Consider the following 13,716-nt stretch of genomic DNA (forward strand, 5'->3'; position numbering starts at 1 on the left):
GCCCAGAACTGGAGACACAGCATCCCAGCAAGGGAGAGAAGATCATTGTTCTCCAACAAGGGTGGAAGAAAGATGCTCTCCAGCTTCTTCCCTGCACTACCAGGGAGAAACAGGAAATTAATTCAATCTGAGACATTGCTCCTCCTTATCTGTGTGCTTTTAAACTATAGCATTGCTAGGAAGTCTTCTCTATCCATCTTTTCAGCCTGCCTCTAAACCTCTGATCCAGCCATTCTCAGGCTGATGGACAGGAATCCAACTTCTCTCTGTGTTCTGAGAGGTCCTGAACACAAACCCTGCGAGGAGCAGATGAGGGAACTGTTGAGCCTGGAGAAAAGGAAGCTGAGGGAAGATCTCATTGCTCTCTCCAGCTCCCTGAAAGGAGGCTGGAGCCAGGTGGGATTGGTCTCTTCTCCCAGGTTATGAGTGATAGGAGAGGAAACAGCCTGAAACTGTGCCAGGGGAGGTTTAGGTTGGAGATGAGGAAAAATGTCTTTGCTGCAAGAGTGTTCAGGCATTGGAACAGGCTGCCCAGGGAGGTGCTGGAGTCACCACCCCTGGAGGTGCTTAAAAGCTGTTTGGATGAGGAACTTAGGGACATGACCTAACAGTTGTGTATGAGGAGATGTTAGGTGATGGTTGGATTTGATGGTCTTTTCCAGCCAGGCCATTCTGTGATTCTTCAAAGCACACCTCTGGGGCTCCACAAACCCATGTAAAGTAGAAGGGAAAGAAGTAGAGTGTGTCTGCAGGCTCTCTGAAAGGTGTTTGATTTGACACTCAGCAGCAGAACCTTCAAAACATAAGCAGTGTCTCTTTGCCCTTTCCTTGGTATCTGATGGGATAACAAGATCTGGCTGAACCATAATAAAGCTTGGACACAGCCCTGTGGCCTGGGGAGCTGCAGGACAGCTGTGATGGTCCTTGGAGGAGCTGTTTGCTTCCCAAGATTATTCTTGTCTTACACTACCTAGAGAAGGAGCAACCAAAGGGGCTGGCAGCAGGATGGACCAGCTCAGATGCCAAGTCCACCAGCTCCCTCCTTCACATCCCTCTGCCGTAGGGCTGCAGGCAGCACTCTGGTTCAGAACATTCCTGAATTAAGTGATACTCAGAGAGCTGAAAACGCTGAGCCCTGAGAGTGGAAGAACCTGACCAACTGCTGTCATACATAAAGAGCCTTCATTAGGAGGGTGATTCCACATAGAAACTTCTGCCATAAAGAATTTTGCTTGGCTGGGATGAGCCAAGCAAACCACTTATTTACTGAGTTTAATGTGCAGGAATCACCACACTGATTACAGAGGCATCACATGGACTTCTTTCATGGCACCACTGAGTGACATTTGTCACCACAAACAGCTCAACCTTGACGTTCATCACAAATGAGTGCTCAAATGACAACAAAGACTGGGAGAGGTGACTCTGACACTCTGCTCTGCTGACACCTCACCTGGAGTACTGCATCCAGCTCTGGTGTCCTCTACACAAGAAGGACATGGACCTGCTGGAGAGAGGGTCCAGAGCAGGGCCACAAAAATGATCAAAGGGGATGCAGCACCTCTCCTAGGAGGACAGGCTGAGGAAGCTGTGGTCGTTCAGCCTGGAGAAGACTGGGAGGAACCTAACAGCAGCCTTCAAGAAGGCTGCAGAGGGACTGTTTCCAAAGGCCTGCAGTGATAGGATGAAGGGCAGGGGTTGGAAATTAAAGAAGAGCAGATTTAGGTTGGACATTAGGAGGAAGCTCTTTTACCAGGAGGGCGGTGAAACACTGGAACAGGTTGCCCAGGGAGGTAGCTGAGGCCTTGTGCTGGTTTGAGGCCAATTGGAACTTTTTAATGAGAGAAATTAGATCATTGGTTGTGAAAAGAAAATAATGATGACATCTCTGTCATCCACTGGTTTGCTGAGAGGGATAAAAACTGTACTCTCACATTGTCTGTTTCTCTGTCTGGTCTCTGTTGTTGGATCTAATAACTTCCTTTTAACCCAGATCTGTTCTGATACCTCACTTCTAATCTTGGCAACTAACATGTAAGCTTTGCTGGCTGCTGCTGGCTTCTACTTTGTTATGTTTGTCCATCTGAGATAGAGTGGGAAGAAGAAGAGATGGGGGTAGCTTTGAGGCCTTCTGGGCCTCTGGGAAGGAGTTTGGATTATATAGAATCATAGAATCAAGCAGGTTGGAAGAGACCTCCAAGCTCATCCAGTCCAACCTATCCCCTAGCCCTTTCCAGTCAACTAAACCATGGCACTAAGTGCCTCATTTCTGTATTATTTCTAACTTGTAAATACTTGTATATATTGTGTATATATGTGCTTGTGGATTTTGCCATGCTGTGAGCTTCTTTTTGGTTGATGAAAAGCTCAGCATGAGCCAGCAGTGCATGGGTGCAGCCCAGACAGCAACCGAGTCCTGGGCTGCAGCAAGAGAAGTGTGGCCAGCAGGGCAAGGGAGGGGGTTCTCCCCAGTGAACAGATTGTCCTCTTCTGATACTATACCACACCAAAACGAGGTCTCTGTCTCCTTTCTCCCACCCTTCCCTAGGTGTTGTCTTCTATCTGAGCTGTGCTGTGAACACCATCATTTACTATCTATTGTCCCAGCACTTCAAGATGGCTTTCCTCAGCTTGATCTCACCTTGCAGCAAGCACTGGGCCTCTAAACATCCCAGTATCAGGATTCCTGCCCAGCATCATCACTCTGCTCTCCTGAGACCCTACATGGAGCACTGTGTACAGTTCTGGAGTCCTCAACACAAGTAGGACATGGAACTATTTGAGCCAGTCCAGAGGAGGCCATGAAGATGCTCAGAGGGCTGCAGCAGCTCTGCTATGAGCACAGGCTATGAGAGTTGGGGCTCTGCAGCCTGGAGAAGAGAAGGCTTTGAGGAGAACTTGGAGTGGCCTTCCAGTATCTGAAGAGGGCTGAGGGAGGACTATTGACAAGGTCTTGTAATGACAGGATGAGGAGGAATGGGCTTAAAGTGACAGAGGGGAGATTGAAATTGGATGTGAAGAAGAAGAAGAAGTTGTTTGCAGTGAGGATGGTGAGACACTGGCACAGGTTGCCCAGGGAGGTTGTGGAGCACAGAATCACCCAATGTGATCTTTGATCAAACCATCATGGGGCCAGGCAACACCCAAACCATCACAGGGGGCAGGTATCATCCAAACCATCACGGGGGGCAGGTAACACCCAAACCATCACGGGGGGCAGGTAACACCCAAACCATCACGGGGGGCAGGTAACACCCAAACCATCACGGGGGGCAGGTAACACCCAAACCATCACGGGGGGCAGGTAACACCCAAACCATCACGGGGGGCAGGTAACACCCACACCATCACAGGGGGCAGGTAACACCCAAACCATCACGGGGGGCAGGTATCATCCAAACCATCACGGGGGGCAGGTAACACCCAAACCATCACGGGGGGCAGGTAACACCCAAACCATCACAGGGGGCAGGTAACACCCAATCCATCACAGGGGGGCAGGTAACACCCAAACCATCACAGGCGGCAGGTAACACCCAAACCATCACAGGGGGCAGGTAACACCCAATCCATCACAGGGGGCAGGTAACACCCAAACCATCACAGGCGGCAGGTAACACCCAAACCATCACAGGGGGGCAGGTAACACCCAATCCATCACAGGGGGCAGGTAACACCCAAACCATCACAGGCGGCAGGTAACACCCAAACCATCACAGGCGGCAGGTAACACCCAAACCATCACAGGGGGCAGGTAACACCCAAACCATCACAGGGGGCAGGTAACACCCAAACCATCACAGGGGGCAGGTAACACCCAAACCATCACGGGGGGCAGGTAACACCCAAACCATCACGGGGGGCAGGTAACACCCAAACCACAGGGGGCAGGTAACATCCAAACCATCACGGGGGGCAGGTAACACCCACACCATCACAGGGGGCAGGTAACACCCACAGCATCATGGGAGGCAAGTAACACCCAAACCATCACGGGGGGGCAGGTAACACCCAAACCATCACAGATGTCCCTGCTCAGCACAAGCTTGTTGCACAAGATGACCTTTGCAGACCCCTTCCAACCCAAACCATTCCACGTAACAAAAGGAGCGAGGGACTCCAGAAGTGCAGCAGCAGAGCAGACTTACCTTGTGCAGGGGCAGCACCAGGAAGGCTCCCCCGCCGCTGGCATCCACGATGATGGCGACGAAGCGGGGGTTGACGGCGCAGAAGGAGCTGTCCCAGGTGACGCGGGACACGCGGATGTCGTCGTAGCACTGGTCGTTCTTCACCGCCTGCCCGAAGACGTGCCGGAATTTGCTCTGCCGTACCACTCGCCTCATCGTGTCTGCAGGGGGGGACGGCAAGAGGTTAGGTGCTAGCCCGGCCCGAGGAGCAACCAAGCTGGTCTGAAAGGTGGGGTCGTGCCCCTGCTGCTCAGCGCCGGTGAGGATGCTCAAAGTCACGGAATTAACCTGCTTGGAGAAGACCTCTGAGGTCATCGAGGCCAACCTATCACCTAACAGCTGCTAATTAACTCACCCCTGGCACTAAGTGCTTCATCCGATCTCCTTTCAAACACCTCCAGAGGGCTTGGCTCTTTGGGTCACAGAGTCGTAGAATGGGGCAGGTTGGAAGAGAGCTCCAGGCTCAGCCAGCCCAACCTAGCACCCAGCCTGAGCCAAGCAACCAGACCATGGCACTAAGTGCCCCAGCCAGGCTTGGCTGCAACACCTCCAGCCACAGAGACTCCACCACCTCCCTGGGCAGCCCATTCCAATGCCAATCACTCTCTCTGACAACAACTTCCTCCTCACATCTAGCCTAGACCTGCCCTGGCACAACTTCACACTGTGTCCCCTTGTTCTGGTGCTGGCTGCCTGGCAGAAGAGCCCAACCCCACCTGGCTACAGCCTCCCTGCAGGCAGTTGCAGACAGCAATGAGCTCTGCCCTGAGCCTCCTCTGCTGCAGGCTGCACACCCCCAGCTCCCTCAGCCTCTCCTCACAGGGCTCTGCTCCAGGCCCCTCCCCAGCCTTGCTGCCCTTCTCTGGACACCTTCCAGCACCTCAACATCTCTCTTGAATGGAGGAGCCCAGAACTGGACACAGCACTCAAGGGGTGGCCTGAGCAGTGCTGAGCACAGGGGCAGAAGAACCTCCCTTGTCCTGCTGCCCACACTGCTCCTGAGCCAGCCCAGGATGCCATTGGCTCTGCTGCCCACCTGGGCACTGCTGCCTCATCTTCAGCTACTCTCTACCAGCACCCAGGGTGCCTTTCTTCCTGGCTGCTCTCAGCCACTCTGTCCCCAAACACAACTGATCTGCACTTCTAAGGATGTCTGACAGAAAGAATTTGCTGGTTAGGCATCAGTTTTCCCACTGTAAATGCATTCTCTTCGTGCAGCAAAAAGGAAGTTCCTAATCCTGGAAGCAGGTTTTTTTTTCAGACAAGTCTCCACATATTTTGGGAGGATAGATCTGGTCTCAGATTGAACTTGTTTACTTTCAAGTCAGACAGGGTCCAGGAGATGTAAATAAAAATGCAAGCTCTCGAAAGGCAGTGTTCCTGTGAAGTAGTTCCACATGTTCCCTGGCTTCCAGCTCTTTCTTCTAACTCCAAAATCTCACTGTAAAATATATATATATACATAATCATCATAAAAGTAGTTTCCTAGGCAGAAAGGAGTAATGGAAAGAAGCTAATGACTCAAATTAACTTGGTGTGTCTGTAGCACTTCTTCTTCTCTTGAGGAAAATCATGATTAAGAAGGTTTGAGTTAGAAGAGAAGGAAAAGGACTGGCATGGAAAATTCCAGCTCTGGAAGAAGGCATGGGTACAACACTGCGTGTGAACACTCAGCCTGGGAGCCTGCGACTGTTCTACCCTCCAAGGAGGTTGTGGAGTCTCCTGCTCTGGAGACTTTCAGGATAGGACAAGAGGAAATGACCTCAACTTGCACCAGAGGAGGTTTAGGTCAGAGATGAGGAAAAGTTTCTCTGCTGCAAGAGTGCTCAGGGATTGGAACAGGCTGCCCAGGGAGGTGCTGGAGTCATCATCATAGCATCAGTCGGGGTTGGAAGGGACCATAAGGATCATGTAGTTCCAACCCCCCTGCCATGCCCAGGGACACCCTACCCTAGAGCAGGCTGCACACAGCCTCAGCCAGCCTGGCCTCAAACACCTCCAGCCATGGGGCCTCAACCACCTCCCTGGGCAACCCATTCCAGCCTCTCACCACTCTCATGCTCAACCACTTCCTCCTCACCTCCAGGCTGGATCTCCCCACCTCCAGCTTTGCTCCATTCCCCCCAGTCCTGGCACTCCATGAGGTAGTTAAAAAAAACTGCAGAGAATCATAGAATCAAGCAGGTTGGAAGAGACCTCCAAGCTCATCCAGTCCAACCTATCCCCCAGCCCTATCCAGTCACCCAGACCATGGCACCAAGTGCCTCATCCAGTCTTTTCTTGAACACCTCCAGGGACAATGCCTCCACCACCTCCCTGGGTAGCCCATTCCAATGGGAAATCACTCTCTCTGTGAAGAACTTCCTCCAGGGGTGGCACTTTGGGTCATGATTTAGTGGAATTGGGTTGAGGGTTAGACTTGGATGATCTTTGATGTCCTTTCCAACCTTGTTGATTCTGTGATTCTAAGATTGTTCTCCCTCAGTGCTCACAGAAGGAGGAGACTCCATACAGCATCTTGCTTTTACATACAAGAGAAATGTTTCTGCCCCAGTCCCTAGGGAAAGCAAAACAAAATATGTAAGAAAATAGCAATAAGCAGAGTTTGCCTCCTATCTCACTTCCCAGTAGGTCCCAAAGCACATGAAGAGGCTGGGAAAAAACACTTAGCCTCCCAGAGCATCTTGCTCCAGCCCCAGCAGGCTGCTGATACACTGGAAGGTTGTGCAGCCATGCAGTGGGATCTGGACTGGCTGGGCAAAGGGGGAAGCTCAGGAGGTTCATCAAGGCCAAGTGTGGAAGTCCTGCAACTGGGGAGGAGCAGCATGGATTAGGAGTTAACCTGCTGGAAAGCATCTCCACGGAGCCTGGTGGACAATAAGTTATCCATGGGACAGCAATGTGCCCTTGTGGCCAAGGCCAATGGTCTCCTGGGGTGCATGAAGAAGAGTGGGGCAGGTTCAGGGCTCTTCTGCCCCTCTAACTCTGCTCTAGTGAGACCACACCTGGAGCATTTGGTCCGGGTCTGGGCTCCCCAGTTCCAGAGGGACAGGGACATATCAGAGAGTGTCCAGCGGAGGCTACGAGGAGGATGAAGGGACTGGGACAGTGCCTGATGAAGAAAGGCTGAGAGACCTGGGGAGAAGAGCAGCCTGAGGGGGGATCTTGTTAGTGTTTACAAACATCTGAAGGGTGGGTGTCAGGAAGAAGGGGCCAGGCTCTTTAAAGTGGTGTCCTGTCATAGGGCAAGGGGCAACAAACACAAACTGGAACCCAGGAGGTTCCATCTCAACATGAGGGAAAACTTTGGTGTGAGGGTGCTGCAAGCAGGTTGCTCAGAGAGGCTGTGGAGTCTCCTTCACTGGAGGCTTTCAAGACCCATCTGGATGTGTTCCTGTGTGACCTGCCCTGGGTGATCCTGTTTTGGCAGAGGGGTTGGTCTCCGTGATCTCCAGAGGCCCTTTCCAACCCTCACTGTGCTGTGATCAGAATCACAGTATCACAGTATCATCAGGGTTGGAAAAGACCTCACAGATCATCAAGTCCAACCCTTTACCACAGAGCTCAAGGCCAGACCATGGCACCAAGTGCCACGTCCAACCTTGCCTTGAACTGCCCCAGGGACGGCGACTCCACCACCTCCCCGGGCAGCCCATTCCAGTGTCCAATGACAGGATCAGAGACTGGTTTGGGTTGGAAGAGACCTCTGAGATGGTCCTGCTTTAGCAGAGGGGTTGGTCTCCACGATCTCCAGAGGCTCTTTCCAGCACTCACTGTGCTGTGATCAGAATCACTGAATCAGAGACGGGTTTGGGTTGGAAGAGACCTCTGAGATCATTGCCTGCAACCATCAAACACAGGAACAGGTTGCTCAGGGAGGTTGTGGATGCTCCCTTCCTGGAGTTGTTCAAGGCCAGATTGGATGAGGCCTTGAGCAACCCATTCTAGTGGGAAGTGTCTCTGCCTATGGCAAGGGGTTGGAACTGGATGATCTTTGAGATCCTTTCCGACCTAAACCATTCTATGATCCCCCTAAAACCACCATGGCCATTAAACCACATCCCAAAGTGCCATCTCCACACGTTCCTTGAACACCTCCAGAGATGGTGACTCCACCACCTCCCTGGGCAGGCTGTTCCAGTGCCTGGATGCTGAGATTCCATCATGCTCTCCAGCAAGAGCCTCGTCAGGCAGCTCCAGCACAACTCCCCCCGCGCAGCCTGTCTGCAGCAGACGTGATAAAAGCTTGTAGGGCTGTCTGCGAGCTGCAGAGGCTTCATGTGAAAGCCTAACGAGCAAGAGACTTCAGAATGATCTCTGTTTTGTAGTCTCTGAGGTGAACAGAAGGGGAAAAAAAGAATTAAAGAGCAACAAAAAGCTGAATAAGGCAGGGAAAGTGCTCATCAGAGCTGGGAAAGCGGCAGTCAGAGCGTTCGAGGAGCAGACAAATGTTGCAATGAATGTAGCAGGCAGGGAGTGAAACACTCCAGCTTCCTCCCAGATAAGGGCAAGTAATCAGAGTGCTTCCCTCCAGCTCCCACCAAATGTGTCCAGATGAAGCCTTTGGGAATGGCCCCAGCCACCTTCCCAGCAGCTCCATCCCCAGGCTAGGCAGCTGCTGCCAGCACAGCCCCAAGTGCCACCAGGTTCTTTGGTGTAGTGGTGGTGGTAGAGGAGCAAAACCCAGCCCCTGGGGCAACTCTGGAAGCTGGCTGGGAAGAGCCTCTCCAGCTTCTCTGCTGACATGGATAATGAATGCACCAGCTGTGGGGTGGGCTTTGGGACATCTGTCCCCATGCAATTGCCTTGGCATGGGCCAGGTAGATGGCAGCAGCTTCCAGCCAGCAGTGGGCTGGAGTCTCCAAGAACTGGCATGAAGGGCATCCAGCCACTGATGGTCTGGACTGGCTATGAACTGAAATGAAGACACCTTGAAGAACATCAAGGCCAACCATTAACCCAGCACTGCCAGGCCAGCACTAAACCATGTCCCTCAGCACCACACCTCCAAGGCCACACAGGATCATTAAGCTTGGAAAAAAAACCTCTAAGGTCTCCAAGACCAACCCCCAACCCAACACCCCCACACCCACTAAACCAAATCCCCAGGTGCCATGTGCACAGGTTTTCTGGACACCTCCAGGGATGGTGACTCCACCACCTCCCTGGGCAGCCTGTTCCAGTGCCTGATCACTCTTGCAGTGCAGGAATTTCTCCTAATATCCAACCTAAAACTCCCCTGGTGCAATTTGAGGCTGTTTCCTCTTGTCCTCTCTCTTTTTTCTTGGGAGAGGAGGCTGAGCCCCCACCTCACACCAACCTGCTTTGTGATGTGGGGCTTGGTTGTGTTTCCAGGCAAAGGAAGAGATGAAGTTATCCCAAATGGATGGGAGAAGCTCTGCTGAAGCAGATGGTGCATGGTGCTGCCAGCGTGGGAAGCTTGGTGGGATTCACACGTGGCTGTCCCCACCACAGAGGGTGGGTGGATGAGTCAGGGCACAGCTCCATCCAGGGCCACCAGACCCATTCCCTGGGTGGATTTGGAGCATGATCCCTGTCCCACACCAAGAAAAAGTGAGTTTTAACTGCAGGATCCCCAAAAGACAAGAAGCACTACACTATCAACCTGCCAGGACCCAACTAAGAGGCAGCATTAAAAAATGCAGCTCCACACCCAGTTACTAACTCATTGTGCAGACTCATTTGGAGACCTGTCAGACATTTCCACCCCTAAAATGCTCCTCCCAGCTCTACACTGTTCAGGGTTCTGCTGCCCAAACTTCTGCATCCACCACTTGGATGCTGCCAAGTCTCGCGTCAATCACTAGACAAGAGGAGCATCATCTCCTCCCTCCCTGCCACCTCCATCTCTCTTGAGGTGACACCAGGGCCACCTTGAAGAAGCCAGAGGATGCTCTTGCAAAGCCCAACGTGCTGCAACACCATGGGAAGCTTGAAAAGAACACCAGCTCCCTCCTTGCTCATCTGCCTGGGGTGTGTAGCTCATCTCAGAGAAGGGGAAAGTCCCCTGCTTTGTGGACAGGGCTTTTTCCTGCCTGGCAACCTTCCCATCCCACTGTGCACCCAGATTCAAATCTGATGGTTTAAGGAGAAGATAAAGGAGGGCTTACCCCTGCCTTGCTGATCTATCTCTGAGCAAACTGCCCAGTGTCAACCTGTTACTGAATTGTTTTGGTTGGAAGATCACCAGGTCCAGTCACAAACCCACCACCACCATGGCCACCAAGCCACGTCCCCAAGTGCCATCACCACAGGGTTCTTGAACACCTCCAGGGATGGTGACTCCACCACCTTCCTGAGCAACCCATTCCAGTGCCAGGGGATCTGTGAGTTCCTTAGGTTGGAAGAGACCCAAGGAAATCATCAAGTCCAACCCCAAGTTGTCCACTTTAATGCTGAGAAGGTGGCTATGATAGCCAAGGAGGATGATGTGGGATAATGCTGTCTTCCCTTTGCTTCCTCAATACCAGAACACCACAGCCAACCCCCCCAAACCTGCTTAATCTCAGGGAGTGGGAGGTCTGCCACTCATTCTGCTCCAACAGAGGGGGAACATCCTTTATCCCATGGTAGACATGGCACTTTAGGCCATGGTGGCATTGGGTTGATGGTTGGACTTGATAATCTCAGCTTGGAGAGGAGACAACTAAGGGGTGGCCTGGTTATAAATATGTAAGGGTGAGTGCCAGGAGGCTGGAGCCAGCCTCTCTCAGTGATGCCCAGTGGCAGGCCAAGGGGCAGTGGGTGGAAGTGGAGGCATAGGAGGTTCCATGTGAACCTGAGAAGGAATTTTTTCCCTGTGAGGGTGACAGAGCACTGGAACAGGCTGCCCAGGGAGATTGTGGAGTCTCCCTCTCTGGAGATATTCAAGACCCATCTGGATGCATTCCAGTGTGATCTGGCTCCAGGTGATCCTGCTCTGGCAAGGGGGCTGGACCAGATGAGCTTTTGAGGTCCCTTCCAGCCCCTGACACTTTATGATTCTATGAAATTCTGCCATTTAGTTTCCCTCAGTTCTACCATCTGGTGGGAGAGGGGAAAAAAAAAGGTATTTTTGGGTCCCTCTAAATGGCATTTTAAAAATGCAAAGAGTCAGATGGATCCAGAAATACCCTTAATTTGTTCCCAATGGATCTGCTGGAGTGCACCTTTGCTGCCCTCTTCCCCACCTACGGCTCATCCTCCTTAGCAGGAACTCTCTGATGAACACATGGTGAGCAGCCTCCAAGTCCTCATTTCCACAGCAAAGGGAGTGAGCCTTGGCTCCTTGGATCACAGCCATTTTGATCTGGCTGCTCTCCAAAGAGAAGGAGAGGAAGGGGGGGGGAGAAAGAAAATGTGCACTTAGGAAGAGCAGCCACTGTGGATTTGTCAGCATAGAAAGGGAGCAGGTGAAAAACAAATTAGGGTGAAGCTTCACATCCTCAGCACCCAAAGCCCCCCCCCAGTCTTGTTGCTACCCCAGCCTCTGGTGAAACCATGAAGGGTATTTAGCACTGCCATTTAGTTCTCCATACCACAGTGGGAAGGATCCATCCTCTCCTCCTCCATCTGCAGGCAAAGCACAGCTGAGTGTGGCTGCCACAGGTTCTCCCTGCAGAGCCATGTGCAGGCAGGAGATGCCAGCTTGGGCACCTGCAGGATTATCAGGTGAGATACCACCAGCCTTTGAAAGGGGGGGGATAAGAAAGCTGGGGACAGACTTTTGAGCAGGGCCTGCTGGGACAGGACAAGGGGTGATGGTTTGAACTAAAAGAGGGAGATTCAGACTGGAGAGAAGGGAGAAATGTTTGACAGCAAGGGTGGTGAGAGCCTGGCCCAGCTTGCCTAGGGAGATGGTTGATGCCCCCATGCCTGGAACTGCTGGAGGTCAGGCTGTGTGGGGCTCAGGGCAACCTGCTCTGGCTGCAATGTCCCTGCTTATTGCAGGGGGGTTGGGATAAACGACCTTTAAAGGTCCCTTCCAACCCAACCCATGCCATGATTCTCTGATCCAGGATGACTCACCAGAAGGAAAAGCTGATTCAGCCTTCATCAGGTGGCACCCACGGGAAGTGACTTGGGAAATACCCGAGTGGGCAGGAAAGCACATCCATGGCTGGTGGGGCTGTTGCCAGGGATTTAGGCTTAGGAAGGAGACTTGGAACAAGAGTTTTAGGGAAAGGAAGTTCATGAGCTCATTGTCTGTGCTGCAGATCTTCACTAAGGAGCTGGAGCAGGCTCCCTGCACTTGCTAGACAGGAAATAGTTTCTTAATTGTTTCTTGGGAAAAGACTTTTTCTGTTGCTCTAATTAACAGAGACAGCGAATCACTCAGGCTGAAAAAGATCTCCAAGATCAGCAAGTCCAACCATCAACCCTCACACCCAAATGTGGAGGCTTGAAAGCCTCGCAACTAGGAGCTGAAAGGAGTTTCAGCCTTGCCAGAGTCACAAGCCTCAGCAAAACTAAACCAGAAGTGTTGGCCACCCTGCAAAGACCACGACAAAGGAAGTGCTGACAGATCTACAGCCAGCTCCATGACACACAGCATCTTACATGACCTGGTGAGGACAGAGAGAAGACCCTACAAAACTCTTTCCTTCCCCCCCTAAAATGTCAAGTGACTTCCAGCTCGATTTCCCCCAACGTTTAACTTCCATCTCCCGCTTCTGCCTCTCTGTGTCAGCATCTAAAGAGGCTTTTAGAGAGTCAGGCTACCCATTGGCTGTGCCCACACAGTGATACTTTTCATTCCACTTCTTTCTGATCCCCCATCATGATGTGTCACAAGAGTTGCCATGAGTTGGCCCATTTTTCCTGTTTATAAAGGATTTATCTGTCTCAGGAATCCAACAGATGGATTTCTGTGGCTTTGGAGGGTTTGCAGCCCGCTTATGCAAGAGGAAATGCATCCTGCTAGGGAACACTTACAGGAAAACCCCCCACTAATGGCAAAATCCTGCTCTGCCCATGTGATTGTGATCCCTGCTGGAGTGGGAGACACTGGAAATAAAAGGGCAGTTTAAGTCACAGCCAGCCGGAGGCTACTGTTAAATGGGGCGAGGAGACACAAATCCATCGGAGAGGGAGAGCAGCACTTAGGAAAGGCTGGTCCCTGGCACTGGAAAGGGCTCTTCCTTAACTGGAAACTATCAAGATCAGCTCCACGTGTGGATGGTGAGCTCCAGGTGTGCATGGTGAGCTCCAAGTGTGGATGGTGAGCCCCCAAAAACAGAATGAGAGGTTGTGTAAAGCTTTGGAATCAATGTCCAGTGCCAGATAACTGCTGAGAAACAGATAAGAGGAGGGAGGGGGGGAAATCATCATGATAAAGAATCCCAGCATGGTGGGGTGGGCAAGGACCTCTGCAGATCATCCAGTCCAACCTCACTGCTCAAGCAGAGGCACCCACCCAGGGTCATGATGTTCAGGTGGGTTTGGAAGCTCTCCAGTGAAGGAGGCTCCACAACCTCTCTGGGCAGCCTGCTCCAAGCCTCCAGCACCCTCACACCAAACAGGTTTCTCC

The 13,716-nt window shown here is 52.1% G+C and overlaps 1 protein-coding gene across 2 annotated transcripts in view; it reads right to left on the reverse strand.

Annotated features, from left to right (window-relative positions):
• CORO1C (coronin 1C) overlaps nucleotides 1–13,716 on the reverse strand; it is a 77,492-nt gene that overhangs the window by 44,128 nt on the left and 19,648 nt on the right. For both annotated transcript variants that reach the window (XM_064168763.1, XM_064168764.1), the window contains exon 2: nucleotides 4,149–4,348. In XM_064168763.1, the coding sequence (XP_064024833.1) occupies nucleotides 4,149–4,343 (195 nt within the window). In that variant the 5' untranslated portion in view covers nucleotides 4,344–4,348. The remainder of the gene's footprint in view (nucleotides 1–4,148; nucleotides 4,349–13,716) is intronic.

Source organism: Pogoniulus pusillus, chromosome 30, assembly GCF_015220805.1.
Source record: "Pogoniulus pusillus isolate bPogPus1 chromosome 30, bPogPus1.pri, whole genome shotgun sequence".
NCBI classification, from domain to species: domain Eukaryota; kingdom Metazoa; phylum Chordata; class Aves; order Piciformes; family Lybiidae; genus Pogoniulus; species Pogoniulus pusillus.